Source organism: Accipiter gentilis, chromosome 9 (genome assembly GCF_929443795.1).
Source record: "Accipiter gentilis chromosome 9, bAccGen1.1, whole genome shotgun sequence".
Lineage (NCBI taxonomy): Eukaryota > Metazoa > Chordata > Aves > Accipitriformes > Accipitridae > Astur > Astur gentilis.
This window is the reverse complement of record NC_064888.1, coordinates 25,525,912-25,545,902: the sequence shown is the minus strand read 5'-3', so window position 1 is coordinate 25,545,902 and position 19,991 is coordinate 25,525,912. Positions and strand designations below refer to the sequence as shown.

At 35.5% G+C, this 19,991-nt stretch overlaps 1 protein-coding gene across 4 annotated transcripts in view; it reads left to right on the top strand.

Moving 5' to 3' along the window:
- PLCE1 (phospholipase C epsilon 1) overlaps positions 1–19,991 on the top strand; it is a 165,165-nt gene that overhangs the window by 52,380 nt on the left and 92,794 nt on the right. For all 4 annotated transcript variants that reach the window (XM_049809586.1, XM_049809585.1, XM_049809584.1 and 1 more), the window contains exon 3: positions 17,371–17,659. In XM_049809586.1, coding sequence (XP_049665543.1) covers positions 17,371–17,659 — 289 coding nt within the window. The remainder of the gene's footprint in view (positions 1–17,370; positions 17,660–19,991) is intronic.

Sequence of the window (19,991 nt, the reverse complement as noted above, 5' to 3'; positions counted from 1 at the left end):
ATATTAAGCAGGATATTTCTTACTGGAACATGCTGCTTTTTCAGTCAGTACTTACCCTGCGGATGTAAACAATTAGTAATTTCTAAAAGTCTGTATTGTTTCATTTTTATTTAAATTGGGCTTACTGCATGTGAATGTTTACTAGCTCATTGTGTTTAATTGATTGTAAAGCCACTTACAGGATTTTAGTGCTTAAAGTTATAAAACTTGGATGAACTTCTTTCTACTTGTTTGCTTAATATTGGGTTCTAACTTTATAAATAAAGTAATATAATTACAGGCTTTTATTTTTCTTACCCTGTTGTTTTGATAAAATACTTAGACACAGTTAATGAAGTCGGCATTAAAGCCCCCAATGAATACCTCACTGTTACTGTAAACTGATGAAGAAACATTGCATGTGCAGCAAGAATTTATAGAAAATGCTTGCTTGCTGTTTTTTAGTAAAGTATATTGAAATCATAAAGTGAGTATATAAGATTTGGTTTTTCGAATATTCATTATGAATGAAAGCAAATTCTGTACCTATCACTTCACCCAGTGTAATCACAGAAAAATGTTCAGTAGAAATATAATCAGGATGATATTTGATGATTATGTATGTTTTGTAAATACTAAAAGTACTGTGTTGTCTTACTCTCCCATCATATGCACATGAAACGAAAATTACAAGCAGCTCACTACACACTAGTTGACGATAGTGAGAGAATTGTTTCCTTTTCTCGAACATATGTTGTACTTTTAAATAGTAAAAAAAAAAATTGAAAATTATGTAATGTTCAAGTGTACTGGAATAGTCTTCCAGTAAAGTACTGTGTTTCAGGAATTTAAGCTATGAACTGTGCTTTTGACTTGGCCCAAGCACTTTATTGTGTAGGTTGGTTAATGAGGAATCCAAGTACCTACTTGTAAAAATAACATAATAATGTTCTTTTTTTGTTTGTGAGCTCTGATTATTAGTAAGAGTAAGTTGTGATGGTTATTCTTAATGAAAAAAAACTCTGTATCAACTTATTTTCACTTACGTAGCGGGAGGAGATTTACCTCTCTGATGCTTTCATAGTTTAGTGTTGTAGCTTTACTATATTAAAAGCAAATAGGCTGGGAATATGACAAAACTTTGAGGCAGTAAAGGGCCCACATATCTACTTTTTTCTTTGTGCTGCTATGAAGTGATAAAACGAAGGGTAACTGAAGGTTGATACATTATGAATAGTGTTAAAAGTCACGTATGCTGTGATAATGTCTGGCAGCATTAGGCTGTGGGACTGACTTTCCAAGGAGCCGAAAAAATGCATAGGAAGATAAAATTCCTGTTTTAAAGTGTGCACACAGTGATAAAAAAGGTGAGCTGTGGGATATACAGATATAACATATTGATAAGTAGCATGTATGTGCCTATGGGCTTTCGTTGATGTATTAGTAAGTCCAGAGGAGTAATGCCCTGTGAAGGAAGTAAATACACAGGTAGCCAGTCAGGAGAATAAAAAAAAGAATGACTAGACTAAGATGTTAAATTACAGTCACATGTTTATCAAGTACATATTGAGGGTGCAGAGTTATCAAAACCATCTTAACTTAGTTTATGGAAAAGTATTTGTTGCCATCTTACTCCTTCTTATTTCTCTATTAATTTTGAGACAGGCTGTGACTCTTAGGTGTCATTTTTGTATCAGTTATTTTAATAATACTAAACTAGTGCCCAAACTTTTAATCTTAAATTTTGATAAGCAGCTAAACTTCATTGCTTCACTTTCTGTTTTCATACAGTCTTTGATAGACGAATCTTCATAGGCATGTTTCATTGTAGAAGAATGTATTAGTACAGCTCTGTAGAGTAACTTTGGAATATAAAGACTCAGTTTTAAAATAGATTTTAGAAGTACATGTCTCAGATGGAAGTTACTTTTTTTTTACCATAGTATTGCCCTTTTCTATGCTTGTATTATAACAGGTTTATATATTTTATGTAGCTTTGGGGTTTGATGAGACCTCTGTTAATAAAGGCATACGAAAACTTTACCTTTCATGGGAATAGATTGTCCTTGATATGCTACTGAGAAAATAAGGGGCTGGAAATTATCTCTGCTTGTTTATTCTGTACTACAGCAAGGATCCATTAGATCGATATAATCTTTATAATGGACTTTTTTTCTGGTTTTTGTCCCTGATGCCGCCTCAAGTTCTTATCATAGCACTATTTGAACAAAAAAGGTTTCCTGCTTATTCTCACAATGATGCTATTGTGACAAAAATGATCTCTAAAGATCTTAACAGTGTACTTGTCAAGTTTAGAGTATTTGAGACTTCAGTAAAATGTTATGCTACTACTAGAGTTTCATGGAAACATACAGCACTTTCAAGGTTTTTCTGTCCTTCTAGGATAATCATTTAAAATGAGAGAGCAAACAACTATTTTTGCTTGGGGGTTAACCGAAACATCAACTACAAATTTTCCTTCCTGAAGTACATGAATACTTTATTGTGTACATGCAAACTTGGTGCAGTTAATTCAAAACAAATCTGTACTCAGCTCTTCCAAAGCTATTGAGGGGCACTATTTCTTACTAAGATAAAGCTTTTGAAAAAGTTTGAAAAATCCTAAATTGGGCATGTGTAATTATAGATAAATGAGTCAAAGTTTTTTCAAAATTGGTGTGATGGTATGAAAGAGAAGCTTATAATAGGAATCTAAGTTTTATCCTTCATTTTGAGAGGTTAAGCATATACATAGGTCATTTATGCAGGTAATTCAGTGTAATATAATTGCCAATTTTTAAAAATCATTGTACTGAGCAGAGTGGCCATGAATTTTGGTAAGTAAGCTGTTGTATATACAAAGTTTAGTTGAAGCTAACGCTAAAGCAAAATAAATCTCATGGATGACTAAGCTGTAGTCCCCGGGTCTGTAACAATCCCCAGAGAATAAGGAAAGTTAATTTAAAATATTTTTGTTCTTCTGGTCTGAAGCCAGATGCCTTAAATTCTGAAAATCAAACCTCAAGTGACATTCCACTCCAGTGGGAAAAGAAAGGAGAACAAATACTCTGGTCCTGAAGAATCATCTTTGCTTCATTAACAATTAAAAAGTGCAATTTAAATACTGAACTAATGCTGTCTCATTCCCACTCCCTTGTTTGGTCACTCTCTTTCTCATTCACTCTCATTCTCTCTCTTAAAACTAGCGTATTTACTTTAAAAAACATCTTTTAACTGTGATGAAGGAATTGGAACCTTTGAATACTGCAGAACATTAGATTCCATTTTGTGCATTTCAGACAAGTAGAACTGAACTGGAAATAAAATTAATGAGTCATTGTCCCATGTTTAGATCTTGGAATTGGCTTCCAAAACTCTATTTGGAGACAGCAAAATAAACCCATGGATTTTAATGTAATCATAGTGTTAAGATCATTTAATCTTTTTAGTAGATTTGAATGAAACTCAAACTCTTCCAGTAACAATTACTTCAGTAAATACAGTTTTATTCTAGTATACAGTTGTCTTAATATGGCTATTAGTGTGTATTAGGTATCCATCATCAAAGTTGTGTCATAACATAAAAATATGATGTGAAAATTGAATGTACTGTGTTCTGCAGGACAGTTATTCAGTTTAAAGCAGCATTTGAACACACCAGCTGAAAAAAAGGAAAAGAAGAAATTATTTCTTTAGGTCACTGCATTGTGTATTACCTGTTCACGCTGTTGTCTTATCTTAAACTTTCCTAAACTTTAGCTACTTCCTATAGATACACCATGGTCTTCCTTAGCAGCTAATGGCTAGGGAAGATGAATAGTGTTGAAGGTCCTAGGTTAGTGATTCGAGATAACAACATCAGTAAAATCGCTTCATTGTACCGTGCTGGATTATTGTGATTGCTTAGTTTTAGCCAAAAATTGTCTTCTAAGAATTTACAGTATAGCCCAAGAGAGCCCCTTTTTTGAGCCCTTTTTTCTTTTTTTTTAAGGATTGTTTTTAAATGTTCATTGTGAGCAGTGATGAATGAAGACTTGCTTTTTATCAGTAAATTAATATTAAATGTGTCATTTAAAAATTAGGTTCAGAGTATCAATATATTGTTGTTACTTTGGGCAAGGAATAGTGCCTTTTCTATTTCTAGGTAACCAAAAAACCCCTTAAAGTGGAAAGTGCCTCTTTATAGAACAAATGTATTTTGTTCCATGAAATCATGTTCTGTAGCCTGACCTAAAAGTCTATTAAACAATTCAGTCATGAAAACTCTGAGAATTTCCTGGCCCCTAAGTACTATCCAAAATAATCTTATAATTATTCATGTGACCCTATGAACCCAACAGCTGAAGTACAAGCAAACAAATAGGCATGGATTCAGTGTCTACAAAATTAGAAAATGAGAACTAGATTTCCTGTGCTAAGGAAAATGCTCCAAGTTGGTCTTTTATTAGCTGTATGCCATGGTTATATGCATACATTTTACAGCTGTAGTAATATGCCTACTGATCTTTTACAACAATATCAATTACAATTGGTTATAAATGAAAATATTTAGAGATACAGCAAGGTTCTGTTGCACTTTACATTTATGTAATACTTATGTTTCTGACTGTAGTTCTAAACTGTAGGCTGTTTCTGATAGATTTGGAAGGATCCACCTTTCAATATAAACCCACAATGTATAGTACAATAATATCCCAATATGAGTCTTTCTTTGATACAAATAATAATAGTGATTGTATAAATATGAAGACAGTTTTATTACATGAACTTCATCTTTGAGCTTTGGCACGTTTACTCTAAGCTTGAGACCTTCATAAGCAATTCTAAGCAGTTTCTTTAGTCTCAGGCATGCAATATCGCACTGTGTAAAAACTGAATTAGCCAAAGCTGTGAACTTTAACCCCTACCGTTGATTATCTTTTGACTTTTAATATCAGACACACACAAATGGAATAGACTGTGTGCTTTCTGAATTATTTATGTAAGTATACGTATTAAAATAATATTTTAAAAGAACAGGTAAAGCCAGAGTTTTACAGAAGTACTTATGGCTAGCTTTGGCGGATAGATAAGATTGTAGAAAGAGGACAACAAACAAAACGTTTAAGGACTGGTGAGACATGGTCTTCAACAGCCATAATTTTTAGATTTTCTGTTTGGTTCTTTCTTTTTAAGATGGTCTTGTTGACAGGAGATTTCTTAAGGTTTTTTCTGTACTGTGGGTTACCCCTCAAACTTGCTGTCAATTTGCAGTTCAGAAATATGCAACTAAGCTCATCTTTGAGAGTTGTTTAAATAATCAGTTCACATGTGTGGGGATGCAGTTCTTTTTAAATCTATGAGTTCTGTGGAAGCCTTTCCTCCAACGGGAAGATTATGGTTGTTAGAGAGGTACAAAACCATACAGATTTCTGCCTGTATCTGGTGTGTGTGTGGGTTTTTGTTTGTTTGTTTCTTAGAGAAAATCTAGACTTGCTATCGCTCCACATACAGAATAATAGTTGAAAAGAGAGACGTGGGAAAGGGGCTGTTGGGCTCCTCTGCATTGAATGCTCAGCATTCACCTGTCTGCAATGTGCCTGTCACACTGTCAGTGTTTCAGAAATGGAAAAGATGAACATAATGCCTGTTTGAAACCTTTAATGACCTAATTAAAGTAATTAATTTGTGTCTACCTTTGAAGAACGTAAGCCTTTAAGGATGTATTAAATAGAGTTTTCAGTGGCTTCTGTTAGTATTTCTTACTATCTTTTACTTGCATTTGGAAAGCTTAGAGTTCCATTTTAATAGTAGCATACCATTGCAGTTTGATGATCTAAAGATGTACAACAAAAGGTGGAATTTACAATGAAAATGTGCATTTCTCAAGTTGAACTTATTCAGTCATGGCACACTCAATATTCTAACATCTAAGCTGTTTGAATTATTTAAGTTTGCTTTCTGACATGGAGTTTGAATCCCAATTACTGTCTATTTTAGATAATGTACTTGGCTACAGTAAAACTTCTCTATTGAAAAGTTAACCTGCTAGTCTTTTTCTTGGTTTAAATACTTTTTATAGCACACCTGAGAAGTTTTATATGAATGGAATATCTTTGTTTTTCATCAGAGGTATCAAAAGTCATTATGAAAATGTATTTTTAAAAAGTAATATGATTTTAGAACAGCAGTAGGTGTGGTACCTATACTTTTATGTTAAAAACTCAGTAGACAATTTTGAAAGCTGCTGACTCAAGAAACTCCAATCCATGTGATCAGGTGTTCAAAGACATGACCCACATCAGACTAGTAAAACTATCATCTTCTCAGTAAATAAATAAAGGTATGCACTAGCTTAGTAGTTATGTTTAGAATAGGTAGTTATTTTTAGAATAAAGTTGAAATAACACAGATGTTTGAATAGAGTATATTTAATTTATTTAGTTACTAAGCATATTGATTGTAAGTGAATTTGTTGATAAAAGTTTGGAGGAAGTAAATAAGCACTCATTTAGAAAATAAAAAGAGAATACTGGCTGCATGAGGAATTGACAAGAGCAGAACAGTCAACAGAAATTTAACTCAGAATACCAAGTTGAGAAGTTCTAGAACAATATGAAAATTATGATTTAAACTGAAGAATTTTACAAGAGAACTTAGTAATCAAATAATTAATAACTATTAAGAAAAATATTTTTTCACATATACTTTTGTGCCAAGAGAAATATATATAGCTGATCTGGCTGACCAGAAAGTGATATTTTTGGCCCTTTCTGGGTAAGATTACAGAAGTGTCTCTCACTGGTAAGGGCATTGTTTCACATTGCTGAAGAGCACGTGAAACACATGAGCACGATGTGAAGAGCTCCTTTGTTGTGTTTGATGTCATCCTTTCATTTTCTCCTTAATCAAATTGAAATTTCAAGTACTTATGAACAATCTTTCAAATGACAGTTAATTGATGTCTTTTGTCAGCCTCTGTTTTATATCTTAAGATGATTCTTCTTAGTAATTCGGATCTAAAGTGTATTACCTGCCATGAGAAGTAACAAGGACTATTTTACTATTCCTTCTCCACTGGACTGATGATTCTTTTAAGCAGGCTTTTCTGGGGTTGGAGATGCTGTGGTAAATCTGTGCCCCATTTATATCGCACTGCTCGCTCTGTCTTCCAAATCTGTGAAGTCCATCTTTCCTTTGGTAATGGCTTTAAAAATAATTAGTACTGTTACCTTACAGAAATGGAAAATTAGTAATAGCAACCAAGTTTTATCAAAAGTGAAGATGATGACTTGTCAGAAGTTTGGGCCTGCTGTTACAATTTCTGGTTGTAAGTAAATCCAACTCTCAAATGTATTTGGTTTTTTAAAACTGTTTCATTATTTTCTCATGATCATGAATGAAAAGATTTCCCTACTCAAGACATTGGTCATATACCAGAACTGAATGGGGATGGCTGATATTATTTCTGAAGAATGTTGAGTTACATTTAGGGATTGCCTCTGCAAGATGGTTTCACCCTCATTAAATTCAGTTTCTGTTCCTTGAAATGATCTCATCCTTAACAGGATGCAATTCATAAGAAATATTGGCTGGTGAGGTAATGCACATTCTGTAACTGCAATTGAAGCTGTAGAAAGTTCACAGAACATCAGTTAATTAATATTAATATTTGGGCACATCTGCGCTTGTTCACTCTTTTGGCAACCTTCCAGCTGCCATCAATACCACTCCCCATATTACCAGGGTGAACTCATCTGTTTTCCTGTGTGTCCTCTGCGACTCTGTGCCATGTTGCCCAGTTACAACTTACTGTGTGAAATTTGATACACAGCAAAAATTGCTGTTGAGTAAGTGAGTGTTATTGCTCTCTAGCATGGTAGTCTGTCTTGTGCTCTGTCCTGGCCCTGCAAAGATCCACATCTTCCTTAATCATTGAAGAGAGAGCGAAAGTTTGAAAAGCCTTTGGGAACAGACATTGCAACAAGAATATTGACAAAACAATTGCTGGAAGGGTGACCAAAGGGGACAGGTCACTGCAGTGTTTTATCTAAATTGTTAGAACCTGAAGCTTATGTACATAAAAGCAAAGGAAAACATCTGGGCCTCCCACAGTGACTGTAACACTAGACACTTGTAAAAGCCGTGAGTGAATTAGTTTGTCGTGAGTATGCTGGAACAAGCTTTGACTTCTATGATGAAGAGGTACTTGAAGACCATTACTCCTTTCCTGTGATGTGTTCTTTCCTTCAGATGTGTAAGGGGACTGGACAGACTCTGCTGCACGCACCCCATCTGCCAGTCATACACACCATGCCCTGGGGAGGGCAGCTTCATTTTGACTCGGTAGATTTACTCCTGTTGTACGGAGAAAGTGATAGTATATACTAGACTTTATCTTGGCATTGCATCCCCCCCTCCCCCCCCGGTTTCTGCACAGCAAGGGCATAACACACAGTGTTTGCCTTGACTCGCTGTCTGCAGTTGCAAATTATGCAAGCAGAGATTTTTTTAAAATCACAATCTTGTTAAATGCATTGAAAAATGCACCCAATGCAGAACCCCCCCCCACCTTACTTCATTTTACTGTATTTCCTTTCTTTCCTCTTTTAACTACTCCTTCTGTTGACTGCATTCAGAGCATCCTCAATGCAGTGACAGTTAAATTCTTTATACCTCGACTATTTACTCAGAAGTCTTCCCTTCTGTCTCTCCTGATGCTTCCATGCTGGTCTGCTGCTGCAGTAAACAAACCTTTCTATTTCCTTTGTTTTTAAAGTAGTTCGTGGTTTTCTTCTTTATAGTGTGCCAGGCAAAAGACGAACAACACCTGTGAACCACACTGCCCTGAATCTGCCTGAACCACCCTAGAGTAAATAATGCATTTGTCAAGTACTGGGCAGAATTGTAGCAGTATTGATGACTCTGTGCACGTATTTTGAGCAAGGTTTTCTCCCTGCCCCCACCCCCTCAAGACAACAGTATTCCTGGTACGTTATGAGGTATGCTTCAGATTGCACCATGGCATTGTATTCTCTTATTTTCTAGGCATTTTTTCAAATACAAAACAGCTTTTCAGCAGTCTAGGAATATTTTAAGGAATTTTTCCATCATGAAATTAGCGTCTCAGCAGTCAAGATACTCTGTTTAAGCACCATGTGAAAATACATAGAGCCAAGATATGAGAAAATTAAGACGTAAAGAACACTGCTAACCCGTGATGTTCTGAACAGTCTTTGCACAGTTGCATATGTTTCACTGCAAATGTGGTTTTGTAGCTCCAGCTTTCTTGCTGATGAGTTGCTACTGCAGCTCTGAGATTACCTGCATACGGATCTCTGAGGCTATTCTTTGTCACCCTGACATGCTGTGGTGGATGGTGACCATCACACCGTGCCAAAACAGTCCTTTACTGCTATTTCTTGAACACAAATGCAAACCTGCACCAGATGGCTGTGTTTCAGCAAAAGTTCTTCAGGTGATGACAGTTCTTTTTCTCCTGTTGATAAAGCTGCAGGCAGGCTAGATGGCAAGTGCCATTGCTGAAGCTGCTATCAGTTCTGCTTTGCAAGGCAGTCGTTGGCTTGCAGAGCCAGCTGGAGGCTGACTTCAAATATATCTCCAAAACCTGTTGAGTATGAAGAAGGGCGTCATAATATATAACTATTTTATTTATTTTATTTTATTTTATTTTAATCTGGGATCGTTGTTAATACTTGAAGAATGTTGCCTGTTAGCCAAAAAAGATTGATCATGAGATGCTGGGAAAGGATTTGTGGGAATTTTTGAGTTTGACCCCAGCTTGCAAAACTGCATTGTTTCCAGGTAGCTGTTTCCATATTTGCCACCTAGGGAGAAACTCTGCAGTAGAGTGTCATGACAAACAAGAAATCAGAGAGTATCTTGGGATACGTAGTGGATCTCACACAAATTTGAGTGGCAGTACAATTTACTAAAGCTTGTGGATGACTATGTGTCATCATCCACTTCATCTTGAATGGTGTGCGCTTATGTGGTCACAGGCTTCCGAGTCCACCAAGAAGATAATGTTCTAACAGTCTGAATGTCTAGCTTTTGTACTCCAAACACTGAAAAATACTTACAAAAAAGCTCCAATTTCTCGAAAGAGTTTCTGAAGGCCTCACCTATTTCATTGCTAAGATGAACAAGACATGTCAGTGAACAGAGCTAAGAAATAGTCCTGACAGAGCAGACCTTTCTGCTGTTCAAAAGCATCATCTCTAACAAACACAGTAACAACATCCTTGAGCTTTGAACAACCTGCATAACTGTTTGAGAATGAGGCTTTGGCTTGTCTTCTTGAGACTCTTAAGTACATGATAGAAAGACAGGTATATACACTATTCTAGACATAACAGAAAATGCCTTCAGTGTTCAATGTATTTCAGTTCTCATCATTGACATGTAACCAGAAGTTGTTACAAGAGATTAATGTTTTAGAAAGTTCATGAATTAAAGATTTCCTCCTTCTTGAAAATCAGAGAAGTATACGTACTAAACGTATTTCTTTTTCATCTGTGAGTGTCATGTAGGGATGGTCAATCTTTGATCTTTTTGAGTGCAGAACATTTGCAGTGATATACATTTGAACCCAACACTTGGTCACTTCCAGTCTCTCCTGCTGTTATTTTCTTTGATTTTTTTAAATGTAATTTTGTAGCTGGAACACATGAATCCATACTTAATGCATAATAACGTGAAGCTTCTATCCTGTAACAGATTAACTGTCCTGTAACAGACCAATGGTGTAAAATTGTCAAAAAAAATATGGTAAATTTATCAATTTGTTAAGGAAAAAAAAAAAGAGTGTTTGTATAAGTTTGTAGTTTTGCCAAAGATTTGACTTTTTGCAGGGGAAGTTTGAGTTGTAATGAAGTTGAATACAGATGTTTGTTAACTTGCTGTTCAATATTAAATATTTTTTCTTTCAAGTATGCCTTTCATCTACATTTTCTTGCAATTTAAGTAAAATATTTTTCAAAATTTTAATGGGTGACTTTAGCAATAGTGATAGAAAATACGGTACAACCATTTTTTGCTGTAGCTTTTAAAGTTTTCTTTTAATAAAAGCATTTTTTTCTCTTGACATTGCAAACAGCCATCCATTCAGAATCTGATTTCTTGCTGTCATCTTAATCAAATTTTGTAGTGAATTTCTCTGCAGAGATGCCTGAGCTTTATGAGAGCGCAGAGAGGAAGTTGATGAAGGAAGCACTGTAACTAGATTCTGTAGAGCTGTAAGCAATAAGCATGCACAAGCAAGTGAGCCTTCTCAGAAATGGGATATCTGGCAAACACAGTGCTGAGACACTGGTAATTTGTTTGGAGCTAGCTTAGGTCGGAAAGCTGCAGTGCTTTTCCGGACCTGGCCTTCAGAGCGTTGTCCAAGTGTCTTTGTACCTGTAATGTTTACTCAGACTAGATAATTGTAAATTATGTGGAGAACTGACTGTACAAAATAGTGTGATTCATTTCTATTTTTGCACAGCAGGAATTATTTTCAAAATATGAGCTAGATTAAAAACAAGGTCTGTAATTATTCTGTATTGGCTTAGAAAACTGTATGAGTTCACATGACCTGACTTTAAATCCCAGATCAGTGGCAGACCTTTTTTCATAGATTGGTCTGATTTTCAGCATTTCTGCAGATCCCAGTTGACAGTTGTTTGTTCCAGGATCTTTGAAAATCAAATGATTAGCAAGTTAGCATTGTTCGGAGACTAATTAAATGACTGTTTCTCTCACAGTGAACTAGATCAAGGGCTAAATGTTAAAAATAATTATGTCCAAAATGGCTTTTGTGTTTGTAGCTAAAAGAAATGTCCCTCAGGCTATGGCCTCACTCTTGTTTAAACAGAATAATATTGGGTGGTATTTTGAGATTAATAAGATGAACAGTTTTTCAGTAAGAATGTTGGGAAAAGTAATTTATTAATAGAAATCTCATTAGGAAATTTGTTTATTTCCACTTTTACAATAATACCGTTTTTCCAAAAGGTTATAATAGTAAGGAGTAATAGGAGAATATTCTTTCATTTTTATTTAATGCCACCCCTGCCCTGACCCCACGACATCCTTGGAAGAAAATGACCAGTGACAAGTGCTGGCTGTAGGTAGGCAACATCTTTACAAAAAAGCATTTCTTAATCTATTCTGCATTTGTACTTTGGCAGTGATCTTGAGATGTCACAGGCTAATCAGTGCATGTGTGGTCATAACCTGAATGAGATAAATATGAGAAACCCCAAGATCCTTCAGAAAATTATGTGACTATCAGCATCACCTCTTCTTTGAATTTTATTAAATAAATGCTCCGAAGTGTGATGCTGGAGTGCCATTTTGGAAGACATAAAACTGAAGTATTGTCTAACTGTGCATTAATGCCTGATTCTTTTGTTCTGAGCAAATTCTCATTCTGATAAGTGTGTTTCCTCTTTCAGCCCCCCTCTCCTCTACCTAAGTTCACTTTACATATTCCTTTCTTTCTGTCCAAGGTGCTTTTTTCATAGTAGACTGCTGTCATATTCCATGGTATAGATGCTTGAGTTACACTGATGTAAAAGCAATTGGAACGGTCCTTGGTCATGACTTCCAAGAGATTGCGGTTACCTTCGCTTGGTCCATATTAATGAGGGTTTTCTTTGGAAAAACCTGCAGTGCCAAAATGAAAAATCACCATCAGAATTTACTCATTTTAATGAAATTTTTCTGGGAACAGAACAAATTTGGAAAGAGCAGCATTTCCTGTGATGTTATTAATTGCTTTTAGGCTTGTATGTTCTGTAAAACCTTCGTGTTTTCAAAGGAGATATTTAAGTGATTTTCAAGACATACTGTCCTGAGAGTTATTACTTGTTAATATACCATTCTGGTTTACAGACATTTAAAATTGCTTTAAAAATGTGCAACTAAACAACCTTGTGTCACAGGGCATGGGCTGTCGGCAGCCCTCTATAACAGAAAAACACTCTGTAGGTAAACAGCCAAGAAATCAGAGTGGAATGCATAGTAGCAACCGAGCATGTGTGTGTGTGTGTGTATATAATACCTCCTACATTTCAGTGTTTCATTTTGATCATTCAGGATATATAGATGGAGGTTTTTAGAGTTTTGGACAGGTGCTGGTCAGAAGCAATGCAGTGAATTATTAAAGCCCCATTAGGGCCTGTTTTCTGTTATTTTTATAGTGTAGTAGCAATAAGCATAATTTTTCATGGCTGTTCTTTACAATGAACTTTTGGGGTACACATATTCTTTATTATTATAATAATAACTTAGAGAAATTAAGCCGACTTCTTAATAACAGGAATCTTTGGTCTGTTCTTAATTCCAATTTCTGGGTTTCATATGCGCCAAGCAGCTGCTAGATGTTTGGCAAAATGATAATATGCACCCAAGTTCTAAGCTAAATACCTGAGGCAGAAAAAATATGAAAAGAGAAACAAATAAAAGATGACAGTGAAAAGGAAGAGATACATGTAAGTTTACATAACAAATCAGAATGATTATTTTTGCGAACTGCTATATCCAGTATTTCCAGTACAGCAGCACCCATGAACTTCAGCTTCGTTTTGGGGGAGTATCTGTCATAAACTGTAGGACTAAGAATGGCTATGGTGTTTAGGTTTCTGCCACTTTTATGTAGTAAACCTACAGTAGTGTGCGTGGACAAAAAGACATAATGCACTTTGCAATTGTAGTGCTGATTAAACAGAAGAAAAGATTATAAAAGAAAAATACGGAATAGTTTCAAGGCCAGCATGACTTACTTGTTCTTATAGTTATTTTTAAAGAATATCTTAAGAAAATATGTCTGTTGTCACTGTAAGAAAGTTTTATTGCCTGAAGGTTATCAACAAGTTAACTTGCAGATACCATTTTAAGTTACTAGAAGCAAAACTGAGTTTGTTTTTTTTAAAGTAAAGTTTTGATGATTTATTGCATATGTTATTAAGAGTTGAAAAATCTATTTGTTTCCATTTATTTTCCAAATACGGACTTGGCTATAAAACTGCAAGGATGGAAATCTGCCTGAATTTAATATTTATTTTAATGCTAATTTTCATTTTTGAGTTGGAGGACATGTTTTTCTTCTGTAGTATTCTGGAAAATTTTATGTTGCAAGTAATATTTATTTTCATTTTTCTTACTATTAAAATCTCTTTAAAAAATAGAAGAAAGTAAAAAATCTATCAACACCATAGTATACGTTCATTGGAATACCGGTGTATTAGTATATGGAGTTACCTGTTTCAGCTCATTTCTTATTTTAAAAGTATTGTGGGGGAAAAAAAATAATAAAAATTAGAATTTGTGCTTTTATTGTCTAAAGTAAATCTTGAGGTACTATAACTGCATATAAATTTTACCATTTACATGTGTGCTCGTTACAGTGGTATAGATAAGAAAGTTCACCCTAAACTCCTTGTAAGTGTCAGTACTTTGCACTACTTAAAAAGAAATTTGGAGTACATTTAATATTGCAATGCTTTTAGATCCAGATACTGTCCTCAGTTTCTTGTGAATTACTGCTCGATATGTAGTATGTGAGATACTGCAGCATCAGACTGCAGGTGACTGAAATCTTTGATCTGATGTGGAAGGCAAAAGTGAATCAGGAGCGATACGCCCTTGTGAATCATTGTTTTTTGACAGGTAGATGTCAGTTTAGTGCTGCATTTTACTCTTTTTGGTTCACATTCATTGTTAATTACAGTAATCATTCTTTGGTAGTGATATAGGTCAATATAACTACATCTGCCAGGATGAACTGTAAGCCCTGGCTTGGAATCAACTTTTTTGTCTCCCAGGCAAGGTTAAGTTCCCCCAATTGTCTGGTGCAATCTCACTGAAAGGTGTTTTTCCCTATCAGTTACCTGAGGGATATGTTCCTATTCTGATTGTTTCAGTTCTTTTCAGTGGCTTGTAAGTATACACATTGTAAGTCTGTATTTTTTCGTAAATGCATCTGTGTGCAGCAGAAGTAACACATTCAGAGCTTTAACATCAAAACAAACAGTATTTGAAAATGTTATGTGAAGCGCAGAGTCTTTGGAGACAGCTAGTGCCCTGAAGTCTACTTTATACAAAAGAGATTAACACAATTATTCTATGTATAATCTCTCCAGCAAAACACTGTCGCCTGTTTCTGTCAACAAATGGTTTCTTTGCTTTGGCAGCTGAAAGAAATTTTAGTTGTGTAGGCCTTTGTATGTTGCAGAACACAATTTAAAAAACTATTTTGGAAGGTAACTGCAGTTTTGGGAAGTTAAATTATTTTCATTAACTAAATATTTTTTTAAACAAGGTAAAAAGACTAATTATGTCTGCTACATGTGACACACTCATAATCCATGCATAAGGCAGCTTCACTATTTTACAGTATACCTTTTGGAAGGGTTTGTCATAAGCACATCCCCACTGTTCCTTGCAGACACTTACCTGATTAAAAAGTATGCATATATCCTATTCGGATAACGCACAGTTGAAGAGTGCATTTTCTTTCTGAATAAAGGTGGAGATGAGCAGTGTTCTTACTGAGAGTCTGAGAGTCCATAAAACTGTTGTATACCAAAGAAAAGAAGATAGAGAGGCTTAAGTAAAGGCTTAATATTTCTAAAAGCCTGAGACCAAATAAATTTTGGAAAATTTGCAGGGAGAGGAAACAAGAAGATACCGCAGCATTTTACTGTGTAATGAATCACAGAAGCCATATTTCTAATGGAATTGAGTTATAAAAGTCCTTGTCAACATGTGAAAGACTTTTTTTTTTTTTTAATATTAATAAGTGTCAGTGCTCTTTTTCAAATCATTGAATTACATTACTAGTTAATAAATTGTTACATTTTGAGTAAAATGTTACTGTTTTCCCCAAGAAATTGTTAATACAAAAACTAAAGCTAAGAGAAGAAATATGTGCTTTAATAAATATTGCATTGTATTTGATTTTCTGGTTTATGGCAAAAAATAAATTAGAGGTAAAAATTTGCCAAATTTTGAATTTAGTAGCTGAATCAAAGCTTCTGCTATTCTCAGTTTCTTTACCTGGCTGAAAGAATTACATCATTGTTCACAACTTCTGTTCGTAGAGGGTCAGACACCTCGTGGGAGCAGGGCATTTGAACCCTCCTCACTTACATGGCAGGGTAAATGGAGGTCTTAGGGCAGAAGTGGATGTGTGTGCAGATCCCCGTGCAGGGAGCCACTTCTCTCCTTGGTTACGTGGCAGGCACGTATGTGTCCTGTGGTGAGGGTGCCGGTGCCTCTGACATGCGGCACGCACAGACTGTGCAAACAAGTTTCTTATCATTTGACTGAGCACATGTGTGCTTGCGTCATAGGACTGGATGCGATCTCTGCCATGTTGATGGATAGCCGCATTTTGTTTATATGTGGGGAAGGATGGCAACAAGAAACAAGCCATTACTCACAAAAACAGTCATTAAGACATCAGCTTATTTCTTGTGCACATCTAAGGACTGGTGGGGAACAACCCCATGAAAATTGTCTCAGCACCTGTTCTGGTAACAGTTATAATGACCTTTCCCTATGTTAACTTTTAGTTTGGTAGTTTATACTTTGTAATTACAAAGCACAGATCATTGAGACAAATTATTAACGTTAATCAGTGAGTCAGCATACAAGAATGCAAAGAACCAAGTCTCTCCTTGTATACTAAATGAAAAGATTTCTTCCAGATTCTTGCTTTGATAATTAGACTCTTTTACATAAGCAAACATTACCTAGTTGCTATGCTGCAGCCTGAAGTTCATTAGTGTGTTAGCACAAATATTGGAAAAAGAGTGCTAAACCAATATTAGGTAGAAGACCTATGTGTAGGCTGGAAGTAATGCAATGAATGTGACACCAGAACATTTTGAAAGATTGCTCACAGTGATTAAAACCATTTCTGTTTGCAAAGACCCGCCCCAGTCAGCAAGGAAAAGTGCAAACCCTGAGTAGACCTGTTTTTCTGCTACTGATATCTCTAAGATTTTACTGAAAGTACAGAACATTCAATAGTCTTATAAATAGTTTTGTGTATATTCTTTCTTTTAAATGTTGACCAGATGTATTGATGTGGCATTTTTTTTGTCTAATGGTGATCCTTAACACTGGTTTTCATTAGAATGTTTTTAACCGTAGGTTGAAAGCCAGAATGCGATCTTATTTAAACAGCCTGTTTGGAAACCCAACTCAAAATCTTTACAAATCAGTTTTGGATTCATAGATATTTCAGGTTTAATGCATAAATGCAGTATTTTAATTTAGTGCCTTTTTGCAGAGGCTGTTGAACTTGACAAGAAGTCATGCTAGTTTGGAATTTTTTGATGTTCAGTTTATTATCTTAAGCAAAGGAACTAACAGTTCATGCTTTTGCATTCTCCACAGATCTTCAATACAGTGAGAGAAGAAGCAGCAGCAGAAGATATTTTTGAATATTTTCCTTACCTTCTGAGAAAGCTCCCAACGTTTGATACAGACTGTATATGCAAAGGTGATGGTTTTTGTGTAAAACCATGTGTAACAGGTGCTCACTGTCAATATCGTGCTACTTTACAGAGGACTGCACTCTCTAACTATATAACTGGTGCTTTACTAGAAGCAACTACGTCATTAGGAGCAAGAAGTGGTCTTTTAAATATCTTCGGAGGCTCAACTGGAAGAACAATGCTTAAAGGTAATGAAGATTTAATTTTTTAAACCCTGTCCACTTCAAGTATAGAGTATATTGCAGAATATAGGGTGTATTGCAAAATATATAATACTAGATAATATTGTGTAGTTTATATACTCGTATATGAAGTTAACAGATAAATATTTTCATGTTTTCAAAGATTTTCCTTTGCAATTATGTGTCACAATGATTAGCTATGTAAAGTAAAAATGCATGCAAAACTGAAAACATTCTTATTACAAAACAGACAGCTTTTCAGTTTTTTTTTTGTTTGTTTGTTTTGTTTTTTTCTTTTTAGAAACATTCTTGTCTGCATCCAAATTAATACCTAAGCCGCTGTTGTTAGGGTGTTCCTTTGTGTAGTATTTCTCATTTACCAAGTGTTCCTGCTCATAGGCTGACTTGGTTCAGGACTTGAGAAAGGAGTATATACTCTACTCCGTTATTATTGTTGTCATTATACAACTAGCTGTCAGCATAGCACTGTGTGGTAAGTACGTTCAATTTGTTACTGATTTATTGTTGGTCTTCTCCTGGATCTGTCATCTTTTCTCGTATTGGATCATTTCAAATAACGTGGGTATTGCCTTTGTGGAAAATGCCTATTGGAGAATGGATGTTACATACTAACTTTCCATGCTGATCATCTTCCTCTGCAATAAGAATACCATTATGTGATTTAGTTTGGTCAGTTTTGGAAGTTAAACAGGACAAAGACATTCTTGGTACAAATTCATTGCATTAAAACAGGGGTTTGTACAGAATAGTAAATGTATTTTAAATTAATTTTTAATTAATGCCTAGAATATTTCCTAAGGTACTCAAGCATTTGGGGATTTATCATCATCTGATACACTGTAACAAAAGGATGTAGTATTTCAGTTGTACATTGTAGAATTGAAGCATGTGGATAATACAGCTTGCCCAGGAATATGACAAAATCAGTACAGAATTCTCAGTGCAGTTCCTTAACTAGTACAGATACTGACCTCAATTTTACAGGTAAATAGTTATATAGTTCGTGCTCAGATCAGGTTGTCTTATTTTTATCCCAAAGTGGTCCTTTCTAGTTTTAATTAGTCTCTCTTTAGATGAGTCAAATGGCAGAGAGAGGCACTAAAATGGCATGAGAACAACAGGTACAGACGGCCACTGCAGCATCTGAGTGAATTTCAGTAGTACGCTGAGCAACATTACTAAGCTTCACATACTCTTATCATCTGTGAGAGACAGAGATATGTGCAGTACAGTGTCCTATTTTGGTAGGGTTTTTCCTTTCTATTTTGTTTAGATTTTATTTGTTCTGGGGAGATGAGTGCTTTAGAAAGATAAACACGTACATTCCTGCGACAGCTCTGGAAAGCAAGGTTAAAAGAACTGAGTCATGTACTTGGTGGTGTGATGTGGTGGACCCTCCTCCTACAGAGTGGGAGAAGAGAGTACAGGGTTTTGATGCCCCAGACCTGACTGAGACTCTAAGGATGCTCTGTCCCCTGAGTACAAATGTCAGTCTCCCATGGGGCATGTTGCTGCAGTGCCCAAAAAGCCCAGCTGGCGACTGTCATTGTAGAGCTGCAGGCTCCGACTGAGTTCTGAACCTGGAAGCAGCAGCAGTAATTAGCTCAGGCTCACTGACATGCTAATATGGCTGTATCTTTTTACAGAGACTGAGCTAGTGACTGAACATGTATGCTCTGTGTACCAGCACACTTTGCATGCACTAGTTTGGGGATCTCTGTGGTGCCTGTATTACGTGGTGTATGTTTCTGTTGTTGTATTCTAAGCCCGAGGATGTGCGACCTTGAAGAAAAGGCCAAGATCTTGAACTTGATTTGCAATTCCACAGACGACCTGTGTAGATAGTAGAGATTTGATTTACTGTAGCGGCCTAGGTATGATTTACTGTATTGGTCTCTGTTGAGGAAGAGATGTGCTGCAGCTTTAGAATACTGAAGTTTTCTGCAGGTGGAAGGTTCATGTTCAGGTATATCACGGTGATTTAATATATCTGAGAAATGAGAAAGGTATCAGTAACAGAGTCCTCTCTAAAAACATTTACAGAGTATTATTTGGTGATGTTATTAACTGAGACATTAGCATTAGCAAGGAAGCCAACAGTATTTTAAATTCAGAGCTGCAGTTATTAATGGGTGTGTACCTTTTAAGAAGGAAAGTTGTCCTGTCCCTGCAGATTGATAAAAAGGTTATTTTGATCTGTCTGACATCCTCCCTTACTGCTGGATTTAACTTCAATGTTAAGCTAAACTCTTCTAAACCTGAGAACTTTTAATTGACACTGATAACAACTCTTGTAAAACACAATGGAGTATTTATA